Genomic DNA, 27,957 nt, shown 5'->3' on the forward strand with positions numbered 1-27,957 from the left:
ATTCATAAAATGTAATTTTATTAATATAAATTATCTAATTTTTCCTTTGCAGAATATTTCACATTAATAATGTTGTCGGGCCTGATTATGTATAAGTTAGTTTTTGTTTAAGGACAGTTTTTGATTACCTTTTTACAGTGTGTGTCAAGTCACGCATACTGTAAATTCTGACTCCTGATTAAGCAAATAACAGTTGAGAACCACGTCTTTAATCATGTCTTTACATAAAGTAGCCTACATTTTCGTTTCGAAGACTTTGGTTTGTTTATCCCCTCCCCTTCTCGAGCGCTCATTTCACCCTGCTCCGCTGCAGCTGCTCCAATGAATGGCATCTTTCTCGACATCACGTAAACGCCGACTGGGGGAGATAGAGAGCGTCTTCCTCTGTTGTTCGCCTCAGATGGAGCAGGCTAAAAAACACTCCGTTGATGATTAATTTATAACTTCATCACACTGCAGGTTGCAGTACGTCTGATCGTTTAACAAAACGGCCCGGTGTCCGGCCGTATGAATAAAGGACAGCATATGTATACCCCCCTTTGTCGATGATGACAGGGACTCACAATTCAAACAGCATGAAATAATTCCATTGCACGAAGGAACTGAAGCCGGGAAAGACAGCATGCAGTTACAAATCTCCGGTCTTTTGCTCGTAATGGCTGTAGCCTATGCAACGATAGAGGGTGAGTAATCTACTGCAGACGATCTAAGAGTTTTCCTGCGTTTCTCTGTATATGACGTTCCTCAGTTTTGTGTATTTTATAAGAATTATTGAAATTATGTAAGTGCTTTCGGTTCCATCATAATATGTGACTTAAAATGTTAATTTAGACAATTCATAAATGATCAGAATGAAGCCAGAGCAGTCAAGCATTACCAGCCGTTTTATCTTGTGCATTCAACCTTGAATGATGCAAAAGATATCTGTCCCATGCTTAATTTACGTTTATTGCTTGACTTCTAGCGCCCTCAATTGGGTCACTGAGTGTAGGTGTTGTGTGTGACCTGTTCAAAGTCATATACAACCATACACTTTTACTGGTTTCCCAAACCCCACTCTTTATTTTGAACCAGCTTTGAAGCATAAAAGAATAATTTTAACAGACAACCAACACATTGATGTAGCACTAATGCAAGAAAATGTGTTTTGTCTGGGTTTGGCAGAGTGTAAAAGTGAAGATGTGGGGTTCTTATCAATGTGGAGGCAATGAGTGCCTTCATCCGCAGCTTTAATCTGAAAATGGAGCTGCTGGACTGGATGTTAATTTATCGGTCAGCAGCACTCAGGAGATATACTTGACAACAGCTTTTCTCTTCCACTCTGTTCATTTTTTTTTTTTTTTTTTATAATTTTTTTTATGAGAGAAATGTTTTTAATTAAGGGGAAATTGCTGTCAAACTTGGCATTCATTGATTCACAGAATTGCAGTTCTGCTCAAACGGAAATTTATCTGTAACACAAGGCAAGGCCTGTATAGGCAATATTACATTTGTAATCTTGCTGTTGCTCTGAATATAAGCATGGCCATATGCTGACTCTGAATAATATTCCCATGCTGTTATCCAGTATAACAGCTTGATTGCAAGTGTGATTTAACTTTTTTTTTTATACAACAATTCCAAAAAGGAGTTATTGTTGAGTAACTTTTTAATTTTAACATGGCTGGTTATTTTGTTAATTTCTTCTGTACCTTTACGAAATTGGTCCCCAAAGAAGTCAAAGCAGGATGAGTTGACTGTAGCGCAATGAAAATGATTTATTTTGACTCTTGTCTTTTGACTCAGCCCTAAAATGAACCCAAACTACCTTTCACCCTTAAAATCTTGCTTTGACCAGATGGCTTGCTGTAGGGGAGGAGAAGAGGTCGTCTGTTCACATTTGCAGCCAATGAGTAATGAGGTCATGTCTGTGAACTTTGTTCACATAAATATGCAAATAAATCAATTTCTTTCATGATTTTTTATTTCATACTGTAAGAAGGAATCATTTTCCCTGAAGAGTCTACACAATGTTGCAACAGATGAATGCCAATGTCCTTGGACTGAGAAGGTTATTCATAGCGAGAGTGTGTTTTTGCTCTTTGTGTAATGATGTTCTATGAATTGAAGCTTGTCTTGAGTGCATTGAAGTGGCTTTTAACGTCCTGATGCAATAGACAGTAGGGCTGCACACGATATTGAAGAAAATTGCGATATGCGATAACTAATTAAATAATGTGATATTCGATGTGCGATACGATAATGCTTAAAATAAACTTAAATTATCTTTAAAATATCTTTAAAATTATATAACCTACATGCATGTTTCACATTCTTTTTGTGACAAGAAAACATCCCTACAGCTTCTGAAAGTGAACATCAGTGTTTTACTGTGGCATAAGAACTGTTATTTTAACATCAGTGTAAACTACAGGGTTTAGGGTTTCAGGTTATCCTACATTAGGTTTATTTAACAACAGAAACTGAATAATCAAATGTAAAAATAAATCACTGCTTAGTTTTCAGAATATAGTTTTTAGTTTAATAAGAGTATAGGCTACAGATTCTTTTTAAAGCTACAAAAGTGATTTTCTCTTTATCTTTTGTTCATGACCCCAGTTATTGCAAGCCGTTGCGATATGCTTATCGCGATATATACATTCGCGATATTTCGATATATCATGCAGCCCTACTGGACAGTAATCTTACATCTCTAGAGAAAAAAGAGGAACTCATTAACCCTTGTGCATCAATTTAAAAAAGTTACTCATAGGTCCAAAGAGGACAAAAATGTCCATGTCAAAAAACGGTCATAAAAAGTTGAAGCTTGGGAGCACAGACTTAACTTTGGTATCATTTTAAAGAATACCCTTGCCAGATTATTGCTGAAGTTAATTTTTTTTTATAAGTAAATCCAAAAAAAAGTTATATAGGTTTAAGTTTATGAAAATTATTTATGAATATTATTTTATATAAAATATATATTTTATGAAACAAGTTGAACTCTAAAACGGCTAGAAAATCAAAGCCATAAATCTAAATAAGTTGTGTTCCAAATTTGAGGTTGATATCTCAAAAAATGAGCTTTCAGTAAGATTTTGTTTGGGCGCAGTACCAAACTGTCCCCATTGGATCCCAGCAAAACTCCTCTGGTCACACAGTGATTGGCTTTGTTATTTGCAGTTGAGTTTTTCTCTCTCAATACTACAAACACACACATGCACACAAACACTTTTTTTTTTTTTATAACACGCATACCAACCACACTCTGACATCCATACCAACACACCCACACAATTATCATTGCATAATTTATCCAACTGGCTCTATAATAGCTCAAAATTCATGCAGTTAACAGTAACAAAAAAACAAAAACTTACTCATAGGTCCAAAAGGGACAAAAATGTCCAAGTCAAAAAACTCTCATAAAAATGTTATGCTTGGGAGCAAATACTTAAGTTTGGTCTCATTTTAAAGAAGACCCTTGGCAGATTGTTGTTGAAGTGAAAAAAGTGAAAAACGTGCAACCAAATTTTTTTTATAGAAGTTTAAGTTTATGAAAAATATTTATGAACATTATAATCAATATTTTATATAAAATATATATAAGTATTTTGTGTAACTAGTGCAACATTTTTTTTTTTTTTAAATGAAATGGGGGTGAAATAGTAAAATTACAATAAAAATAGACACCTGTGCCAAAATTAATGCAGTTAACATAAAAATAAAAAAAAACTTACTCATAGGTCCAAAAGGGACAAAAATGTCCAAGTCAAAAAACTCTCATAAAAATGTTATGCTTGGGAGCAAATACTTAAGTTTGGTCTCATTTTAAAGAAGACCCTTGGCAGATTGTTGTTGAAGTGAAAAAATTGAAAAAAAGTGCAACCAAAAAAATGTTATAGAAGTTTAAGTTTATGAAAAATATTTATGAACATTATAATCAATATTTTATATAAAATATATATTTTATGAAACATTTGGAAGTCTAAAACTGATATAAATTCAAAGCCATAAATCTAAACAGGTTGTGTTCCGAATTTGAGGATGATATCTCAAAAAATGAGCTTTCAGTAAGATTTTGTTTGGGCGCAGTACCAGACTTTCCCCATTGGATGCCAGCAAAACTCCACTGGTGAACACAGTGATTGAATTTTCGATTTGCAGTTGAGTTTTTCTCTCTCAAATATTACAAGCACACACATGCACACAAACACATTTTTTTTTTATAACACACATACCAACCACACTTAGACATCCATACCAACAAACCCACACAATTATCGTTGCATAATTTATCCAGTTGGCTCTATAATATGCCGAAGCAGAAAACAGGAATAAAGCGAGTATTTGCTTTATAGGCCTAACCTGAAAAAATGGCACCATCTGATAAAAAATGGTAAAAATGTCAATTTTGAAGCCTTGCCAACAGAATGAAAGCCTATTAAAAAAGATTGCATCATTTTATAGTTAAACGGCACAGGGATTAAAAAATGCAGTTTTAATGGGTTTCAATGGGGACATTTTTGTCCTTAAGGTCCTGAGAGGAAGTATTTTGTGTAACTAGTGCAAAATTGATTTTTTAAAGAAAATGATGATGAAATAGTAAAATTCCAATAAAAATACACACCTGTGCCAAATTTTATGCAGTTAGCATTAACACAGGCAAAGTGATCAAAAAAACAAAACTGAAAAAGCCAAAAATGTCCTCAAGGATGCACAAGGGTTAACACAAATAAATAGAAAAAAGACTCACGCATAACCCTTTTCTCACAAAACTTGAACCTGTTCTTACACTGAAATACGTTAAACGGGCTAAAATAACATCTATACACTTCAACATGCATGTACAAACACACAGTCTGTTTTTCACACTCTCTCTATCACCCTCCTCCCATTTCTTGTCTTTTGATTTACACATCCCTGTCCACTCCCTAGTTGGTCGAGTCGTAAACCCTGAAGAAATGGCATGCCCTGCGTACAGTCTTTATTTATGATGTCATTTCATATACTTGCTTTTGCAAGGAGGGGGGGGGGGACAAAAAAACAAAATGGCTTCCTATAGTCAGGCAGAAAAACCTTTTTGACATGCAGGGCATGACAGATGGCAATGATGAGGAAGGAAGTAATGCTGGTTGTTCAGCAACAATTTACATCCTGTAAAAAATGCCTTTAAGGTGGTGGAGAATCGTGTGGCACTAATGTTGGAGGCACCAGGCGTGCGTGCCTGTGCATGTATGCATATATACATACATGTATGTATATATGTATCCAGTAGTCAACATTTGAAGTGGATCAAAAAAGTTCATCAAAGTTGTCCTAAGACAAGAACGGGTATTGTTCAAAAATCATGTATAACTTTGATGAAAGGTTTTGATCCACTTCAAATGTTGACTACTGCATGTATATGTGTACAAACATACATACATTTAAATATACATTATTGACATTATAGAGAGTTGAACAGTTGTTTCAAATTATGCTGTTAACCAATCAGCATCCAGGACTGAAACTATTCTTTTTATAATTACCGAAAATAGAATTAAGAATTACAATGTATAATGGAATTGTGAACTCTCAGTGAGTGCATGCATGATTTTTCTTGAAGTTCTTGGAACTACAGGTTAAATTTTAATTTAAAAGTAGTATCCCATTTCATTTTTTGTTATACAGAAAACATATGTCCATGTCTAAAATAGTGCAGACAAATTTATTTACTTGAGTACATGAGTAGCACATACCATTGCTTATTGTGAGTGTTCTTTTCTTTTTTTGACTCAACATGATAAAGGAAAGAATTTAGCAGATAAAAGCAACTTTTAAAAGCTTTATAAAAATGTTAGTGAGAATCAGAACTGACAGTGTGTCGTTTCCTAAGATGAAAATAGATTCACTTCCTCCTGGCTGAACTCCCTGCATATCAACCCCACCACCTTGGGGTGGAGTCTCCATTCCCCGGGCCTCAGGTTCAGGTGACCAGGGATGTAGACTGCTCTCAGGATCTGGTGTGCCAGTTTGTAAAGTAGGCACGACTGCAGACCCCCCTGGTGATTTATGTAGAAGGCAACCGATGTGTTGGTTGGCTGTCCGGACAAACACATGATGGCCCCTCAGGTCTGTGAGTAAGTGTTTCAAAGGTAGAAAGACAGCCATCATCTCCAGGCAATTTATGTGCCAAGAGAGATGATGACCCTTCCAAAGACCCTGTGCTGACCCTCCTTGATGGATAAAGCACACTTGACATTGAGCCTTAACCCCAATTCCTTCATGTGGGTGAGGACGACTTCTCGATGCCGAATCGCCAACTGCTCCAGTTGAGCCTGAATTAACCTTTCGTCAATGTAATTCAATACACAAATGCCCTGGAGTCACAGAGGAGCCAGAGCTGCATCCACGCATTTTGTGAAAGTGTGGGGTGCAAGGCTAGGCCGAAAGGAAGAACCCGATACTGGTACTCTTCACTTCCGAAAGCAAACCTGAAGAACTTCCTGTGTTATGGAAGTATGAATACATGGAAGTATGCGTCCTTGAGATTTATCGTGACAAACCAGTCCTCATATTTGAGTCACGATTAGTTTTAAAGTCAACATTTTGAACTGTACGTTTTTAGTGTACGATTTAACAAGCATAGCCATAGATCTAAAATCGGACACAATCCCCCAATTCTTTTTTGGAACTATAAAATACCAGTTGTAAAACCTGGATTTTCTTTTGGGTGGAGGAACATGCTCTATCGCCTCCTTACCCAAAAGAGCTTTTTCTTCCCGTTTCAATACCAGAGCCTGCTCAGGGCCTACCACTGTGAGTAGGACCCAGTTGAACCAAGGTGGACGAGAACAAAACTGAATTCAGTAGCCTCTTTCTACGGTCTGCACGACCTATTGTGACACATTTGGCAGAGGTTTCCATGCTGCCAGATGGTCTACTAAGGGAACCAGCCTCTCGAGACTGGTCTTTGGTAGATTTCGAGTAGTCAGCTCGGCGCCCTGAAGCGGATGGCCAGCAGGGAACAACCGACCTGGCTTCTCTAAAGTCCTCCTTGAAGGGCACGAGTCTCTCAGTGCCCCAACATCTTTGGGCGGACACTGAGACCTGAACTCCCTGGAAACTGCTGCGCCCCAAAGCACCAAGGTTGGCAGGGTTGGTAAAACAGTCCCCTGAGGGCACAGAAGAGAAATGGACTCTGTATGATGTGTGAACAACTTCTCCCCAGAGGGGCCTGCCCTCAGAGGCCTGACAATCCTGGCATCAGGGCCTCTTAGCCAAAGCATCTTATTCATGCTAGGCTGCATGGATGCGCAGGGAGTTCTTACCCAGAACAGAACCATACCGCCAATCCTAAATGTACGCAAATGCCAATCATATTTGACGATAGTGGACCTGAAAGAACAGTGAGTTTTCTTGAAAACAACAGAGGGTGAGGATGATGGTTGATACCGGGGGTGACTAGGCAGATGAACAAAGGTGGGAATGGAGACACTGTGGAAGGACGAGACGCTAGAGACAGACAGATAGCTGGAGACAGGGAGATTGCTGGAGACAGGGAGAGTAGTCCACTATGTGTAAACGAGATCGAACCATGAGCTGGAGTGAAGAGTGTGCATTTATAGAGGTGATGATGAGGTGCCGGTGTGAGTGATCATGAACGACGTGCAGGTAGGAACCAAGGAGAGTGATGGGAAATGTAGTGCAGATCTGTGACTGCAAGATACTGGATAATATTTTTTACTTCTGTGCGTTATAATGATGGCTTGTGAAACTGAGCATCTTTTCCAGTTCATATAGATTTAAACCACATACATGGGCGTCAGTTTGGTTTAAATGTGCTGGGGACAGAGACGCATTAATTTTTTCTCTCTTTCGCGCAGGTCATGTTTTGAAAGACGATGTCCTGTAGCTTACTAATGTAAATAAATAAAAATGTATACAAAAATGTGATGATGTCCGACTCGTTTTTATTGAGAAGAAAGCCTTAAGTTTTCAAAAAGCTTTAGACATATGACCCACTATTCTGCTTCATAAGTAGCCTACCATGTTGACAATATGACATGACGTGGTTTAATGTACCTAAACAATGATTACCAAATTCATCTCATATTGCTCCTCATAACCACTGAAAACTGTCAAAAAATCTAACCCAAAGTCCAATTATTATGGACGTTATCTGACATTAAGCGTTTCTGCTTCAGATTTTCAGCAGGGCAGCGGAGCGGCTGTGGGTTGACTCCCCACGGTTCTCATGGGCTTTATATATAAGTCCTAACGTGAAAAAGCTTTACGTGGTTTAATGTAGCTAAACAACAATCACCAAATTTCTCTCTCATATTGCTCCTCATAACCACTGAAACCGGTCAAAAAAATCTACAAAAAAACTGGTGGGTACAAAATGACTCATGACGAAATCTGGTGAGTACGCGTCCCCATCATCCCCACCGTCCCCACCGAAATCGACGCCTATGACCACATACCACGTATACACATATACAAGCGAATCAGAGTAGGTATGGGGCAGAGCAACATGTGCAGCCCCACCCCAGGTTTAACCTCGTCCTGTTCTGCAGGCTGCTGCCAGGTGTACTTTCGCCAATCTGCCATACATAACATTATAATGACAACACTATAGATTGAATGTTGTAAATTCTTTGTGGTTTAGTTGCTGTGTTTTAGCGCATTGTTACAGGAAGAGCGTATCCACAACAGGAGTTACACATTATGGTTAGCACTTAACTTAGTTCACCTGCATTTGCATAGTTTTGTGCAGATACAAGTTGTAATGTTACGTTTACGTTGTGTATCTATAATATCTGATTAATGTCATATAGAACTGGCTTCAGTTTACTGGTGTTCATTCACTCTTTAGCTTCACCTATTCTCCTCAGCTATTCCTTTTAGATGTTTCTTTCAAAATGTTTAAAAACATTGATGCATTATTGATAATCTTGTAGTGTTATTTTTCTAATTATATTTTAATATTTCTATAGACACATTTTCATGTCTTATTTTTTATTTGTCATCATTAGTTTTCGTAACAGTGATTTAATTAAAATAATTTCATTATCGCCATGACAGACACAGCCTGTCCCCCCCTTATTTTTGAGACTTATCAGTAGTACTCAAAATGAAAAAAAAAAGCCCATCCCCATCTTGTTCTCCTGACGCTCTCTGTAGTGCTCTTGTCTGAGGTCATCATATCATGGCAATGGTTGCGTCAGCAGAAGGAACTCTGAGGAGCCTGGTCCAGCTGTCACTTCATTACTCTGTGCTCATCTAACACTCGTGGGGGAGTGTGTCTGTATTGAATGTGTCATTCCTCAAGATGGCATATCAAATGTGGACCTACTTCCCACATAACCAGACAGATATGTTTATGTATAGGCCTATACAGCACTGAAAATTAGCATGGCAGCTTTAGATTATACTATACCTTATCACCACATGCCACTTGAGGCTTTAATGTCATTAGTTTTTCCTAAATTGTTCTCATATTGTTCCACCCTCGTTCTAGCTCCTGAAGAATTTGTCTCATTGGCTGAGATGGAGGACACTTTGTTGAGGAATCTTTTTCGGGGCTATCAGAAGTGGGTGAGACCTGTCCTTCACGCCAACGACACGATTACCGTTCGCTTCGGTTTGAAGATCTCCCAGCTGGTGGATGTGGTGAGACACACACACATTTCCACTGTAAAATCTGATCTTCAACTAAGTCTCAAAATGCATGAACAAATAGCACACACAAAGGGCTTGATGATAACAATATCATATCGAGATTGCGTTAAAATTTACGTCGATAACGATGATAAGCTCTGGACTTTTTTACTTGATGTGGATTCATCTCACAGCCTATCACGCAGTACAAATTAACGCAACAACTGCCAGTCAGTGCATGTCACTAATGAGTGATTTCTGTGTGTCTCAATGTGAATGAACGGTGCGGTTTAGTCTGATACATAAGCTTACACACTTGTGACGACCAGTGTTTTCAGCGTCTGCCGTCTCAATATATGAAGACATGAACGCATGAACTTTATCTCCAGAGCTGCTTTGAGAGTCACTTCACAAGATTTTCACCGATTCATTTGAGGAAAACTACCGTTGAATAAACACACTGAAACTAAAACTGAGATCTTCATGACAAACCGTCAAAATATTATTATTTCTAAGAAATATCATACAACCAATCTATTTTTTCATCCATGTTTTAAATTTATAAAGTTCTGTTGTGCTGCATCTTATTTGCCAAAAAATAAAAATGCAATGTTTTGTTGTTAAAGGTGGGGTAGGCAAGTTTTTTCGAAAAAACTTTTCCCCAAATTAGTTTAAACTGTCTTTATATTCCAATACATAATTAAAATGTAAGTACTCTGAAAAAGAGAGTATAAAAATCGAGTGTCTGTAGTCCTCGCAGGGCTGCAATAAACACAGCTACTTATTCCATTCACTCCCACCCCCTCCCTTCTGGGCTCCTTCCAAAGCCACGCCCCCAAAACACATGAACGCGCGATGCCGACCGCTCAGCTGGAGGACACTGTAACAAAATTCAAATTTAAATTCAAGGAAGGAAGAGGACAGGGTCGGCTTGGGGAGCTGTGGGCGTGTTTATTTATAAAAAAAAAGAAAGAAAAAAAAGTTGCGCACACAGCAGCAAAGAGCAAAGTCCAAAGTCCAATGTAATCAGCGATCGCGTCCTCGCGCTTCCCGCACTTGCACTCTCACTATCACTATCAGCCCACAGATCTCTGCGTGTCTCTCTCCATGAATGAGGTTTCCCCGTCCCTTATGTGCGATCTCTTCACGCCAATCACTGAAACAAGACACAGGTGTTTGTCATTTGCACTTGACCCACTTACGCCACACCTGTCTCCCGATCCTTTCTCCCGTCACAGACTTCGCTAGATCACGCCCCCCTTGCCACAGATGCGTTTGCCAGCGCCGAGCGGAGAGGAGCGCAGTGCATGTAGTGACATCATGTCTGAATCACATGTAATAAAATACCTAACTTTATCATTATGAATATAAACAACTAACATGGCTGTTAGTACTCACTATCAAGCTAGCATATCGATACTGGTAAAGTTTAAAATATGATTCGGTAACGAGCTAGTAACATAAGGCAAAGCTAAAAACAGGTTGCATTGATACACGTCTTCCCATTACCTTCGCTGACTGTATATGCAGGTACTGGGAATTTTGACTGCTCTTTCTCTGCCATAATTGTGATTCTTCCTAGCTTCAGTGCCTCTTCCCCTCCTCGAGTCAAACGGGTGCACGCATGTGGGCAGCTCCTGTAGCAGCAGGGGTGGTAGCCATGGTAGCGAGGGAGAGTGACAGTCGCCCAGCCAATAATTTCATTCGTTCCGAATGGAAATAAGTAGCTGTGTTTATTGCAGCCCTGCGAGGACTACAGACACTCGAATTTTATACTCTCCTTTTCAGAGTACTTACATTTTAATTATGTATTGGTATATAAAGACAGTTTAAACAAATTTGGGGAAAAGTTTTTTCGAAAAAACCTACCTACCCTGCCTTTAATTAATTATCTTTTCATTTGATTACATTTTAAAAGCTTGATCAAATTGTTAAAGTTTATATAAGTTTATATTAAATTATAAAACATAGAATGACAATAACGACTTAATATCAGTTGTCCAAATGCTATTAGCTGCTTTGCTGTCCGAAAACTCTGCTCGTCTGTTCGAAAAAAAAGAATGTCTCGGTTACGTATGTAACCCTCGTTCCCTGAGGAGGGAATTCCCGGCTATTCTAGCGGTACAGCGGTTGTGGCAGGGGAAAATAACGTCTCCGTTCCCTCCTTTCGTTCAGTCACTACGAGTTACGTCAGTGAATGACGAAATGTGGGTCCCAATTCAATCACGCCACGGCGGCTGTCTTCCAGTTCCCTGCGCAAGTCTGAGCTCCCTGTTGTGAGACTAGCATGAAGGGCTAGGCTTAACGCAATAATACCATGGTACACTGGGTGGCATATGCCAGGTGGAATATATAACACAGCGCCTACCCGTAGGGAGGACTTAGAACACACATATGACCAGAGTGCGGGATGCATATGGAAAACTCAGAGGTATCCAGCCCGCAGGGTGGAATGTTTCAATCTCGAGATGGCAAAAGGTCTTGCAGAGGGAAAACATGTGCTCGGTGGAGACTTACCGTGGAAATACACATGTGGGGGTTGCCCAACGAGGGAGCCATGCACATGGAGGCACCTAGCCAATCACGAGGGCTGACCAACCAGGCATGCACTCTGGTGACGGCATCACCAGTGCAGGAGGAACTCATCTGAGTGAATAGTGCACGTATCCAGTCCATGGAGCGGAATGGCGCAGCAAGCGATGACACCGAGCAGGTCCTACTTACTGGCTGGTGGAAGCGAGTACATGAGAGGACGCTGGCTCTACGTGGAGATTATAGAATCTCGTGAAAGTGTTGGGTGTCGCCCCGCCTGCAGCTCTACAGATGTCTGTTAGCGAGGCGCCATGCACTAAAGCCCAGGAGGAAGCCACACTCCGGGTGGAGTGTGCCTTCACCCCTAAGGGGCATGGTCGACCCTGCGTCTGGTAAGCCAAGACAATGGTGTCCAGTATCCAGTGAGACAACCTTTGCTTGGAGAGAGCCTTTCCCTTCAGCTTCCCACCATAACTGACAAAGAGCTGGTCTGAGGTCCTGAAACACTGCGTTCTGTCTACGTAAGCATGGAGGGTGTGTACTGGACAGAGCAGTGCCAAGGCTGGGTCTGCCTCCTCCGAGGGCAGCGCTTGCAGGTTCACCACCTGATCTCTGAAAGGAGTGGTGGGAACCTTGGTCACGTATCCAGGCCGGGGTCTCAAGATCACGTGAGAGTTAGCCGGGCCGAATTCTAGGCACGCTTCGTCAACCGAAAATGCCTGCAGTTCCCCTACTCTCTTGATGGAGGCCAAAGCGACCAGGAGCACTGTCTTCATAGACAGGAACTTAAGCTCCACTGATCACAGTGGCTCAAAGGGAGCTCTCTGCATGGCCGATAAGACCACTGCGAGGTCCCAAGAGGGTATAAGAGGAGAACGAGGAGGATTTAGTCTCCTTGCCCCCCTCAGGAACCTGACAGCAAGGTCATGCTGACCCACCGGTTTTGGAGGGGTGCTTAGGGTCGCCACGCCAGGTGGAGGCGCTGTGGGGACACAGTTACATCGCCATAGAACGCTCCAGCGGGGGGACCCCAGTGTACCCTTTGGCCACGGACTCATCAAGTGCAGAGAAGGCGGAAGAGGCCGTTAAGCGGTTGCGAAAAGTCAAAGGAGACTTCCACAATCTCATGACCTTCCGGGAAGAAAGGAATTGGGGGCGGGTGCTGACGGGTGTCAGCACGTGCCACCCCCAAAAACCAATCATCAAGCTTTGAGAGCTTGGGACATGGCAGAAGGTTCCACACAAAGCCTGATGCTCGCAGATGCCCGGGAAAGCATGGCAGTCAGTTCTGGATCAGACTCGGGCAAAGTTGGCACCCCCGAAGGAGGCAGCACAGCCGAGTCTTCATCTCCAGATGACTCAAGCCCATCTTGTGATGCGGTGATAGACATGACATCGGGGCGCCGAATGAAACGCTCGGCCCGCCAGAAGACTGGCCAGCGACCTCATCGGGAAGCCTCATGGGTTGCAATGTGGAATTCGTCGGGTTGTTCTACTTCAGCCAAAGTATCCCCTCTCGTGGAGAGAATAAATTGGGGTGTGGCAGAGGGGACTCTACCTCTAAGGAGGTCATTGAGTCTCGATCACAACATGATCGATGGTGATGGTTATGTTCCCGCAATGAGAACATGACTCATCCGCGAATGCTGCCTGAGCGTGATTTAAGCCCAAACACGCCAGGCAGCATTCGTGCCCATCAGCAAAATGAATCTGTCTGCCGCACCCAGAAATACACGGGCGAGCATCTTTAAAAAGACGTGCCGCGTGCAGCTCTTTTAGAGAGGATAAAACTCAACAGCAGTGCTGAAGCTCCCAGGGAGAAAACACACACTGTTGGCAGATCACTGCACAGACCAGCAGCAGGAATGAGATCTCGCTGGAACACGCCGTGACACCAACACCACTAAAGAGTCGCTCGTCTCGTATATTTAGAACTCGTAGACAGCTTGCAGTGGAGAGAAGTGAAGAAACACTCGGCTCCGAAGCAAAAACATAATGCGAGATTGCCGCGCTGCTCCTTTTATACCCACACGGTGGGGTGGAGTTGCGCTATGCAAATTCCGCAGCCCCATGGCATTGTTTTGCCATTGGCTCGTTTTGTAAAGAACTCGAAGTTGATAAAGCGAAAAAGATTCTAAGCGAAACCCCCATTTCGTCATTCAGTGACGTAACTCGTAGTGACTGAACGAAAGGGAACTTAAATGTTCCAGATGAAACATGAAACCAAGGCTGAGACAGACTGTTTCTGTCTATTATTGCCTATTATTGTTTACCCAGAGGCAATTGCACATAGTCAAACACAGGCAAGTCAGTATAAAATTAAATTGGACTCTATACTAAAATGGACCCGCACATTACTAGTCTTGTGGTGAACAATTAATACGTTCAAGTTAAACCACAAAAAAATTATTTGTCTTGGAATGGCATTCCACTATTTTTTTCTGATTTAATATTCTGTTTCACTTTGAAATAAGACAATGCTGAAGTCAGTCGCAAATTTAATTGGACCAGCCTGTTCTCTCTCTCAACTGATTAGTTTAGGCCGGATATGAGAATGGCAACTCAGATCATAGTTTCTAGACTCTATTTACTCAACACATCATCATGACTTTGCGTTATCTAAATGATCCTATCTCTCTGTTTTCCTTTTTTCCTCTTTTGACCCGTGTATTGATCCTGATGATGCTGAGTATTCAAGAACCTGATTGAAAATGCTAGTGTGTGTGTAATATTACTAGACGCACTTTTATCATGCCATACCACAACACAATAGTTCCATAAATGCTTTACCAATTTGCCAATTTGAAGATGATCATTTGTGTCAATGGTTATGCAGAACCCTTTTAAAAAAGAAACCAGGAGACATAATATAAATAGATCGTTGTGGTCGAATATAAATAGAGGTTAAAATGAATCTATTAATACTATTAATATAAAACAGTATAGTATTAAAGGGATAGTTCACACAAAAATGAAAATTCTTTAGGCCTAATCATTTTATTCACCTTCAAAGAGGGTGGTACTTCCATTGTATGGACAAAAAAACAGACATTTTTTTACAAATATTGTTCCAAACCTGTGGAAGAAGAAAAAAAAAAGTACAGGTTTTACATACAGGTTTGGAATGACATGAGGGTGAGTAAATAAATAGAATACAAATTTTGGGATAAACTATCCCTTTAATATAACATATTTAATATCGTTTGTTTGGATATTAAATTGATGATAACGTAGTAGGCTATAACTGTTACTTCTGTAGTATATAAACAAAGACTGATACAGAGATCTGTTTGTATTTTAAATCAAGAACACAATGCAGCAGTAATTTGGAAAATTAGGACCACAAATTCTGTCAGGACCACTATCGTCAAAGACGATTGACAATTAGCATACAGTAATAAGCCAGCAACAGTCGCAGGCGCAGCGCGAAATGTTGTTGTTGTTTTTAATTCGAGAAGGAATGGCGGAAGGCAGTGACCGTGCTCAGGAGATTTTTCAGCCTTTTAAGAGGACCAAATCTGAGGTGTGGTTATATTTTGGCTTTTACAAAAGTCCTGAGTGAAACTTAATTGATGGATGGTCACTACAATATGGGGGAAACACTTCAAATCTGCCGAGTCGTCTTGTGTGACCATCGCCCACTGTTTATAGCGAACGCAAGGCAAGTTAACTTTGACCTCAATACCAAAACTACGTCTGGGAAATAACTGGGCACAAAATGTTGTTTTGAGTTGACATATTTGATCTCACTTACTTGAAATAAACGTAAAGCTTCCGCTTAGAAATGTTCGCAGCAGGTGGCTTTCAGCCAAAGACAAACGATCAAGTTCAAATAAGACTATTAAGAGTGACATTTAAGGGATACTAATGTATATCATTGTATACTTATTACACCGAATTTTTTTTTTTTTTTTTTTTTTTTTTTACCACATAATTAGGGGGACATATTGAATTGAGATTAATGTTTTAAATCTTACCTGTTTATAAATCCATTTTGTACAGCGTACAAAACAATTGGTTGGTCTACCTATAGGTAGACATGGATCAGCTGAGAGCCAGCTGATGCGAGCTTGACTAACGTGACCTGCCAGAACTAACGCTACGCTCAGTGTTTGAAAACAACCATTTGTATAACTGGACTTTTGACTCATAACCTTAAAATTTCTTAGATGGTAGCCTTGTAACATCTTCCCTTTGTCACAGCTAGCCTCTGTCTCCTCTATGGCTTGTCAGCATGCAAAATCAGTGCTGCCTCTGCCATGTGTCTTGTGGAAAATGTGCATGTGGTTATGCAGAATTTTCGGATCGGATTTGAAATATTTTAACATGTGCGTCTATACCTAATGCAAAAACCCAGACTGTATAATGGACGGTTGTGAATAATTCTGTTAGAAAATATTATTTTATAATTATTACATAATTATGTTGATTAGCCCTAGAAAACCTAACTATGCTTTTCTTTCAAACATATTAGCAATCATTTGTTTTATGTGGATGCATTCAGACATTTATTATCCATTCATTTTACCATTGTGAATAAGCAGAGAGTAAAGCCAGTTGAGAAGGTGTAAGATGCTTTGAGAAGAAGCGCTCTGGTCACTATGAATGATCTGTCACTGTGTGGCAAGAGCTGAAAAAAGATTCTTCAGATAATTATTTGAACAGAATACAGGTTAGGAACAATGAAAGTAAATAATCACAGAATTTTCACTTTTATGTGAACTGTCCCTTTAAGCTACTTCCAGTTGCCCACGTTAAATCAAATCACAAGTCTGAGTCAGTGCAACATTCCATAAATCCATAAATCACGCAATAATGCACTGTACAGAAAGTGTGTGAGTAATTATGTCTTACTGTATGAGCATGTTTGCATGCAACACTAGAGACTGGCTCAACTTAATAGTGTGTGGGGTTAATAAATCTAGGCTACATGATGTGTAAATGTTTAATCTTTTACCTATGAAATATTAATTGCCTTTGCATACTTCACAGGAATCAGAGAAAGGCAAACACCGTTCTTGGTGATCAGTTGATCTTTATTGTAGAGACAAGTTGTTATTACAGTTACATTTGATTACTTATTTACAATTATTTCTATTGTCTATCTATACTATGTTCTTCTTATTTCATCATCATGACTAGGTAGTACAAGTGTCTGAACACTAAATAGGGATTTTGATATATAAATGTGGTTAAAGTTTTAGATTTCTAACATGTAGCATTGGATTTCATTCCTTTTTGTTGTTTCATTAGGGGAGGGAGTTTTGAATTCTGAAAGTTATAATATGTTTTCAAATGAACCCTGTACAGTGATTATAATGGGAATATAATTCTTTCATTTCACAAGAGCAAAACAAAAGCTTCCTCACATTGCTGTATTCAAGTCCTCTTGAGATGTGCCTACTTACAATTTCACAATTGCAACATGAGGTGCATGAAGTAATTTTATCTTTATTGCTTCATTGTGAAGTATTATCAATATTCTTTATAATCAGCGTGACAATATGGTGCTTTGCTGGAAGCCTGTTTAGTGTGAGCAGTGAGGCAGCAAGGTTTTTTTTAGGATTCAGGCACATCTTATATATATATTTGTCCTGCAGAGCCACCTGATGGTCATATCTTGTAATCAGCATGATATTCAGCACTCACCTTGACAGTATACATTTTCTGGCTGGTGAAACACTGAACACTGTGGGAACAATTGATTTTCACACCATTCTTATTTAACAGATGTGTCTCAGTATATTGGTTCCTATTCAGGGTCTGAATTTCAATTTAATGAAACAAAAGACATAAAATACTATCTTTTGAGCTGCATATATAAATAGCACAGTTGAGTTAATCCTCTGAATTACACAAGTAGGTCAATAGTGATAGATTTTGAGGCTTTGAGAGAAATGGTGCATTCAGGTTCATTTAAAACATGTTATGTGGTTCAAGCTCATGTATGGTGTAAACGCATTTTAACGCACAACTATCAACGTTTTTTCACCTTTCATTGTGTATTTTCTTAATTTCTGTCTTCAGGATGAAAAGAACCAACTAATGACTACAAACGTCTGGTTGTGGCAGGTAACCCAAAGAAATTTGGCTTTCATTTTTAAGTATGTCCCAAAATACCTTCTTGATTCATGCTTAATTAATTTCTTGTAGGAGTGGACAGATGCTAAGCTTCGTTGGAATCCAGAAGATTATGGTGGAATCACATCCATCAGAGTGCCCTCAGAATCTATCTGGCTACCAGACATCGTTCTTTATGAGAAGTAAGTCTTTTTATGACCTCTTATACGTATATAATGTCATACAGGTGCTCATATTAGATAATGCAGTTGTGTCTTGGCTTCATCCAATGTTACTTGGACTACAATCGGACAGTTTTTGTGTGCTTGTTTTAGATGACACTCAATTTGTATTTAAAGCACCCTGTTATGCTTTTTCTGATATTACCTTTCATTTAGTGTCTTATATAGTTTTTAAGAAAGATCAAAAGGCACAATAAATGGAGCTAGTGTCTCCTGAAAGAAAGAACCGATTCTGAACTGCCTGAAACAGGTCGTCAGTGATTCCAGGCTTACTTCCTGCGTAGATTTGCAACAAATGTGCATAATGTCAGCCTATGGTCTTCACTGGCTGCCCGTGAACAACATCTAAAAACTGTAGTTGTATCTGAGGCTGGAAGAGTTTATTTCAAGCATAGCAGACATAGAAAAACTGTACCAGGAGAGCAAATATTGCCAATATCCAGCTAAATTAAAAAGCAGGAATTTTCTATATTTTATATGTGTAACTATTTTATTCATAATACATTTTAATTATTAAATAGAAACAATAAAATGACATTGTTTATTTATGTATTAAAAAATAATAAAGATGGTTGAGAAACAAAAGGTTGAGAAACACTGCGTCAGACAATTTTATGAAGTTTTTATGAAAGTATCTCCTCGGGACCTTCCAGGACACCATAACATCATGTCTAATGATATATAACATTCAGATAGGCAAAAAATGCAAATACTTATTAGAAGAGTAGAAATGGAATGGAAATTGACAATTTTATTTATTTATTAATTGAAATATTTTTGTAACTGCTCCATCTGACACCATTATTGTTCTTTCCAGATACATGCACAATAATCTAATTTACTAACCCATTTAGAATACCCTAGCAGCAGCATACAGTAGCAATGTAACTCACAAAATCTTAGCCATATCGGTAACATTTTATAATATGTATATAATAATAAAGTACTTACAAATATTTTGTAAACTATTATTTTATTGTTAATTCATAGTTTATATATTGTAGTATCTATAGTGAGTTCTTCATTCGGTCACTGAAATTAACAAAATTAATATTGTTTAATTTGCTCATATTTAAAGAGTTAGATGATGTTTTTTATGCTTTAACAACTTATTAACCATAAATAGTTCTCACTTTAGATTAAGTCATGAAAAAAAAAAAAAACTCTGGGGTCTAAGGTGTTTTCTGGCCCTGGGGGTGTTCTGACATGCTCTGACATTTGTGCTTACAGTGGGTACGGAAAGTATTCAGACCCCCTTAAATTTTTCACTCTTTGTTATATTGTAGCTATTTGCTAAAATCATTTAAGTTCATTTTTTTCCTCATTATTGTACACACAGCACCCCACATTGACAGAAAAACACAGAATTGTTGACATTTTTGCACATTTATTAAAAAAGAAAAACTGAAATATCACATGGTCCTAAGTATTCAGACCCTTTGCTCAGTATTTAGTAGAAGCACCCTTTTGATCTAATACAGCCATGAGTCTTTTTGGGAAAGATGCAACAAGTTTTTCACACCTGGATTTGGGTATCCTCTGCCATTCCTCCTTGCAGATCCTCTCCAGTTCTGTCAGGTTGGATGGTAAACGTTGGTGGACGGCCATTTTCAGGTCTCTCCAGAGATGCTCAATTGGGTTTAAGTCAGGGCTCTGGCTGGGCCATTCAAGAACAGTCACGAAGTTGTTGTGAAGCCACTCCTTCGTTATTTTAGCTGTGCTTAGGGTCATTGTCTTGTTGGAAGGTGAACCTTCGGCCCAGTCTGAGGTCCAGAGCACTCTGGAGAAGGTTTTCATCCAGGATATCCCTGTACTTGGCCGCATTCATCTTTCCCTCGATTGCAACCAGTCGTCCTGTCCCTGCAGCTGAAAAACACCCCCACAGCATGATGCTGCCACCACCATGCTTCACTGTTGAGTCTGTATTAGACAGGTGATGAGCAGTGCCTGGTTTTCTCCACACATACCGCTTAGAATTAAGGCCAAAAAGTTCTATCTTGGTCTCATCAGACCAGGGAATCTTATTTATCACCATCTTGGAGTCCTTCAAGACTCATTCAGCCCATCCGGTTGAATGTGTCTTGCACTGAGGAGAGGCTTCCGTCAGGCCACTCTGCCATAAAGCCCCGACTGGTGGATGGCTGCAGTGATGGTTGACTTACTACAACTTTCTCCCTTCTCCCGACTGCATCTCTGGAGCTCAGCCACAGTGATCTTTGGGTGCCCCGATAGCTCAGTTTGGCCGGACGGCCAGCTCTAGGAAGGGTTCTGGTCGTCCCAAACGTCTTCCATTTAAGGATTATGGAGGCCACTGTGCTCTTATGAACCTTAAGTGCAGCAGAATTTTTTTTGTAACCTTGGCCAGATCTGTGCCTTGCCACAATTCTGTCTCTGAGCTCTTCAGGCAGTTCCTTTGACCTCATGATTCTCATTTGCTTTGACATGCACTGTGAGCTGTAAGGTCTTATATAGACAGATGTGTGGCTTTCCTAATCAAGTCCAATGAGAACCATGAAGGTGTAGAACCATCTCAAGGATGATCAGAAGAAATGGACAGCACCTGAGTTAAATATATGAGTGTCACAGCAAAGGGTCTGAATACTTAGGACCATGTGATATTTCAGTTTTTCTTTTTTAATAAATGTGCAAAAATGTCAACAATTCTGTGTTTTTCTGTCAACATGGGGTGCTGTGTGTACAATAATGAGGAAAAAAAATGAACTTAAATGATTTTAGCAAATGGCTGCAATATAACAAAGAGTGAAAAATTTAAGGGGGTCTGAATACTTTCCGTACCCACTGTATTTCTGTTACTTGTGACATTTTCATGCCTAAAGTCTGATTACACTGTATTCAGCACAAACTCTGCTACAATAATATGTCAGCAGCATGTATGTAAAAGTTTGTGGTTTTGAGATAATTACATTTATGCGTGGTTTGTGAAAATAAAAAATAAAAAAATTTCACTGAAATAAGGTCATGAAACCCATACTGATTATTTCTTCACAAGACTTTTGAAAATTGTATGACGTAGAATGACCTAGAATATTTGCTCCAAAACTATGTGAAAATCATCCTGACTGCTCATTCAGATAAGACGATATATTGATTTAAAATTTGTACAACGTGTTTTGTGTAAGAAAGCTTTATGCGAAGAGGCGTTAACACATCCTGAATATTGATGGCTTTTCACACCTGAGAAAGACAAAGACCCTCCCCTAATGGGCCTATTAGGAGCTATCAGGCCCTATCATTCTGAGCAACCTTGCACAAAGAATGAGGAGATTTAAAAAAAGAATGGCTTTTTGATTGTTTGGATTTATTTACAACACAACATAATCCAAAGATACACAACAAATGACAAAAAAGCACACATTGAAGACCTGTGCCATTCCTAAAAACATTGTACATACCTTTCATTTCCAAGGTGTTTGATTTTCACTTTACCATGTTCATGTACAGAGACTCATGTGAATGTTGAAGTCAGCAGGACTCATCAGTGGCATCTGGTCCCTGTAAAAAAAAAAAAACTAAACCAAAAAAAAAAAACCTAAAAACTGTGACTATGCTCATATCAAGAGAAAATATAGGGCTGCACGATTTGGGGAATAGATTTTAGATTTTTCTGGTTAAAATTGCTTTTTAAAATTCACAGAATACACACACAAATGTTTCCAACAATATATAATGAACACCAGGTTTGTTGTGCCTTGTAGGCATAGGCTACGGGTAGTGCTGCATAAAATAATAATAACAATAACCTATAGCAGCCTATAAATCTTTCAAAAGGATCACTTCAGTAACAACTATGCTAGAGAAAAATATATTGATTATCATATGTTGCTTCAAATGTTTCCATTCATTATGATGATATTAAATGAGATTGGAGTAAAAACATGAAGCCTAATGTTTGGTGCGTTTTGCTTTTCAAACGTACAGCGCGTTTTGAATATGAAACATTCAAACGCACAGCGCGCTCCAAAATATGAAACATTATGGTTACCATATTATACATATCTACGTTTGAGCAGATATCCACAAACACAGTATTTAACAGTAACAGTATTTAGACACGGGTCTAAATATTATAATTTTCACCATATATCTAGCAACAGTTCAACTGCAATGTGAAGTTTATGCAACAATAACATTTAACTAATATAATTAAGAATTTCTTACCTTACATCTTTCTTGTCTTCAAATCGCGTTCTTCTTCTTCCGAGGTAAATCCAATGTAAGCTCACGGTCTCTCTTTCGTCTCTGTCAAACTCGACGAAAAGCTGAGACTTATGAAGTTTGGTGCTTTGTGTTTGAGGTAATGAGCGCGTTCGCGTTCCATGTGGACGATTTGCATGCCAATCTCTTTTGCGCGCGTGGGCGTGGACAAATTAAAAATAATGAGCAAGCGTTTGAGAATATGGACATCTTGTTGGTTTTATACAAATTACTTAAACAGAGAATATTTGTTTTCAGTTTGAATCCGATCATTTAAAAGTACACACTTAAATGTTTATAAAGATATATGGCTCATAAATGTGACAAGTATTCTCTGAGTTTTGTTTCAGTTTATAGGCATGCTCAAGAAAAAAAAGTTCACCGAGACAGAGAGGCAGAAAGCACACCCTGTTTATTTTCTTTATTTTACAAAAGCACAATGTTTTGATTTGATTGTAAGTGGACACATACAAAAGAAGACATCTCACAGATTGCTTTTTCATATTTCTTTTTTCTGTATGACCACAAATGACGTAGTAATTTAAGTTTATTGCGCTACAATGTGAAGAAAATGCAGCAAAACGCGCCGACGCGTTTGCCGACCTCAGAGGGTGAAACCAACCTTTATTGGACATTAATTGCATTAGTATTAAGTGTTCCTTAAAATGTTTGCAAATACATTAAGCTATTGTTGGAGAACTTACAGTTAAGACCCAGGACCAGATATGATAAGACCAGGAGTCAGAGTTGCTATCAACTGAAGAAAATTTTACTGAAGAATAGTTTGCTGTTTCATCAGCAGAAGTCAGCTTCACACTCAGCAAGGAGTTTGTGGGTCGCTCTGCGTACACACTCAATACAGCAGCAATTATACTCTAACACAGGTCACTAAACTACATCATCATGTCAGGTTGAATGATTCTGATTGGTTAAGACAGATAAACTTCCACATATGGGCTTTTAGTCAGAAGCGTATCTCCATTGATTATCTGGATGGCACCCAGGATCCCTGAGGTCACAAATCCGAGTTTCTAGGCTCCAGTTTGTCTGTCAGATGGTCATTTCATCTCCCCTGGGGGCCAGTTGCTCACCTCACGAACATCAGGTCCTATAATAAAAAGGGTACTGACAAACACGCACACCCACAGGCACCGCTTCTTCAAGGTTAGAGTTGGTCGAGCTCTAGCTCCGATCAGGAAACTTTCTTAAAACATTACTGATGAGATGTACTTTCTCTCAGTAAGAGGTTCAGACAATATTTGTCATTATTCTCTAGTGATTGAAGATAAAAATGTAAGTAAATGCTTGAACTAAGAATTGGTCACGTATGAGACGAGCCTGAGTGACCTAGGCTGTTAGGGTCAGCTAGAACAGTAAATATATGTTTTAACATGTGTTGGGTGCTTCTCTCAAAAACAAATCACTCAAAGGATATGTATTGAAGCGACAGTGGATTCCAGAATCCAACCCCTTCACTATGATCCCTTAACCTTGTACCTTAAGGGATGTATTGTATGTATTGTATGCTGTAAATTGTCACTACACTATGTTTTTATGTTTATGCGAATGTAAGTAAATACGTGTGGTAAAAAAAATACAAACAAATACTCATGAGATCAAGTTGTTAAAATACATCAGTTAGGGTTAGAGATAGAATATACAGTTTGTACAATATACAAATCTTTATTTCTATGGAAAGTCCCTATAAAGTACACTTAAACACTTAATATGAATGCAATTAATGTCCAATAAAGGTTAATTAATGACATTTTCTGACCTAATATAATATGAGAACTATTTACTCCTGATAACAATTAACAACTCCCTTTAAACTATGGTTTGCAATACTAAACATTTATATATGGTTAAGTTATTTATAAAGCATTTAAAACATTATTTAACTATTTATGAGCTAATTAAACAATAATAATTTTGGTAATACAGTGACAATGAATGAATAGTACACTATTTGTATATAGCCAATTAATATATCAATAATGTAGATACTACAATATATAAACTATTAATAAACTATAAATTAATAGTATGCAAATGATTTGTACATACTTTATTACTGTATATATACTTAATATAAAGTGTTACTGCAATGTCCAGAACCTCTGAGCATTGCAGCATTGACATTTGCATGGGCAATAACTACTCACATTTTCATAAAAATTTTTGAAATGTAGTTGCTAATATCATGTCTCTCTCTCTCTCTCTCTCTCTCTCTCTCTCTCTCTCTCTCTCTCTCTCTCTCTCTCTCTCTCTCTCTCTCTCTCTCTCTCTCTCTCTCTCTCTCTCTCTCTCTCTCTCTCTCTCTCTCTCTCTCTCTCTCTCTCTCTCTCTCTCTCTCTCTCTCTCTCTCTCTCTCTCTCTCTGTCTGTCTCTCTCTCTCTCCATCTCTCCATCTCTTTTAGTGCTGATGGCCGGTTTGAAGGGTCTCTAATGACCAAAGCCATTGTAAGGTCTAATGGTACCATCATGTGGACTCCTCCTGCCAGCTATAAATCCGCCTGTACCATGGATGTCACCTTTTTCCCCTTCGACAGGCAGAACTGCTCAATGAAGTTTGGATCATGGACATACGATGGCACTATGGTGGACTTGACCCTGGTAGATGCATACGTAGACCGTAAAGACTTCTTTGACAATGGCGAATGGGAAATACTGAATGCCACCGGCCAGAGGGGCAGTCGGCATGACGGCATTTACTCCTATCCCTTCGTCACATATTCGTTCATAATGAAGCGTCTCCCTCTCTTTTACACACTCTTTCTCATCATCCCATGTCTCGGCCTGTCATTTCTTACCGTGCTGGTCTTCTACCTTCCCTCAGATGAAGGAGAAAAACTTTCCCTCTCCACATCCGTCCTTGTGTCTCTCACTGTGTTTCTTCTCGTCATTGAAGAGATCATCCCATCTTCCTCTAAAGTCATTCCTCTGATAGGAGAGTATCTGCTTTTTATCATGATCTTCGTCACATTCTCAATCATTGTAACTGTCTTTGTCATCAATGTCCATCACCGTTCTTCTGCCACATACCATCCCATGGCACCATGGGTTAAGAGTCTTTTCCTCCAGAGATTACCCAGACTGCTCTGCATGAGGGGGCACTCTGATCGGTATCAGTACCCAGACATCGAGCTAAGGAGCCCAGAGCCAAAACGAGGGATGAAAAAAGGGCAACAGAAGAGTGCCGGAGGTGGACGAGGGGGGTTGAAGGAAGATGATAACCAGGCCTGGATTGCCCTGTTGGAGAAAGCCACTAACTCAGTGCACTACATTTCCAGACACATCAAGAAGGAACACTTCATCAGAGAGGTACCACTCAAATCAATTATCAAATTATTGATAATAAGTGCTTGCTTTATACTGTGTATTTAGGGTATTTGGGTCTGTTTGTTTCTCAGGTCGTTCAGGACTGGAAGTTTGTGGCTCAGGTGTTGGACCGGATCTTCCTATGGGCCTTTCTCACAGTTTCTGTGCTTGGGACAATCCTCATCTTCTACCCGGCTGTGCGGATGTACCTCAGCTCATCGTAAAAAACCCGAAAGATTTCAGCCTACCAAATCTCTTTTTCTCAAAACAGCATTCTTATTACCCGTTTGAAATATATGTAGTTCCCACAACACTACAGTAATCCTTCTAAAAGTCCTTTTCTGACCTAGCCACATCTGTAATCCGCTGCAAATTCAGCTTCTCTCTCTCCCTCCTAGATGCTGTTTAATAGTTAGACTGAAAATAGCAAAACTCAGCTGAAATGAAGTTTAGGAATCTTCTTCCCATTAAACATATAACTACGAGGCAGCTGATACAGTTGGAGGGGTTTGGATCTGTGTATAATCACTTTGAGGGGATCATGGTTTTAAAGATCTTCAATAATTTGACTTTATTGTGATATATGAGGTGAAATCACGTGTCTTAGGCTTCTCATTTTGCTTTCAGATTCATTTATTTTTACAAATAATTTACCAAATATTTTTACAGGTTTAATGTGTCTGTGTACGTGATATTTTACTGTAACAAACCTATTTGCACTGCTTTTTAATTTAATCCACCACTTTTGGAATTAAAATGCAATCTGTATGGAGTTTAAATCAGAAATGATCACCATCCAGGCTTAAACGTATATTAATCTTACTGCTCACATTTTGTATTAGGTGTCTTTAACTACTATGCTTACAACATCATCATCATCAATAATAATAATAAATGTTAGGTACCATGTAGTTATTGTTTTCATGTTGTAATGCAAACACATACAGGTAAGGTTAGGGTAAGGTTTAGAGGTATGGTTAGGTTTAAGGGCTGGTTAAGGTGGAAGGAAAGTGTCAACAATGTAATTCTAAATGTAATTACAGAATTAATTACAGATGCAATTACATGCAGGAGTTTAAGATACGATGTATGTGCACAATAACTGCATTGTAACAAATTATTCATTTAAATGTTACATAGTTGTTAAAGACACTTCATATGAAATGGGCCCTTTTTACTAATAATATAAAGTTTTCCTATAAGTCTGGATGATAACTTTTTCTTTTAGTAAGTATAATCAATTATAATAGTATCTCTCTTATTAGCACATGTGATATTTACTGTAAAGTCTATAATCTATTTTCCTAGTTTTTAGTACTGTTAAATGCAGTAGTATCATGCCTTTGGATGGCATTATGCATATGTACATTTTATTCAGATGAGGCCATGCATAATACAAAACGCACGTGTGTGTATGTACAATCTTCCACCATTTGGGATTTATAAAAATAACTTTGCACTGGCACATATGGTTTTATAAATCTTAATATCTGTCATTTGCACTCACGCTTACTTTTTGGGATAAAGTCTACGCCAAGTGTTACACACAAGGCCCTAGATCTTTATGGATACTGTTGCTGGATTAACTGATCACAACTAGTTGTTTATTAGCAAGGACTGGATTATGACACCATCCTTTATTTCTGGTCATTGTTGTTGTATCATAGTCTTATGTTGTTTGAATATTTAATTGTGCAAAAACAATTAATAAATACTCTTGTCAGTGACCTGTTTTCTAATGTCTTTTACTCCATATTGTCACATCAGAAACATTTCTCTGGTTCAGAATTGCCTGGCATTTTGCATAGCAGATTTTGAGTAAATCAGTGTTATTTGCATCCCTTAATCAGTGTTTCCCAACTCTGTTCCTGGAGGCAAACCAACACTACACATTTTCAGACTCTTCCTAATCAAGCACAACTGATTCAGCTCGTTAGTAGGCACTCCGTGACCAGAAATATAT

The 27,957-nt window shown here is 38.9% G+C and overlaps 1 protein-coding gene across 1 annotated transcript; it reads left to right on the forward strand.

Annotated features, from left to right (window-relative positions):
* The first annotated feature begins 365 nt into the window (after positions 1–365).
* Positions 366–27,720, forward strand: chrnb3a (cholinergic receptor nicotinic beta 3 subunit a). Its single transcript, XM_084402097.1, has 6 exons — positions 366–683; positions 9,485–9,636; positions 18,184–18,228; positions 18,310–18,419; positions 25,094–25,997; positions 26,087–27,720. The coding sequence occupies exons 1-6, from the start codon at positions 623–625 to the stop codon at positions 26,216–26,218; spliced, it is 1,404 nt and encodes a 467-aa protein (XP_084258223.1). The 5' UTR covers positions 366–622; the 3' UTR covers positions 26,219–27,720.
* Positions 27,721–27,957: the final 237 nt, after the last annotated feature.

This window comes from Rutilus rutilus (genome assembly GCF_951802725.1).
Source record: "Rutilus rutilus genome assembly, chromosome: 2".
In the NCBI taxonomy this organism is placed as follows: Eukaryota; Metazoa; Chordata; class Actinopteri; order Cypriniformes; family Leuciscidae; genus Rutilus; species Rutilus rutilus.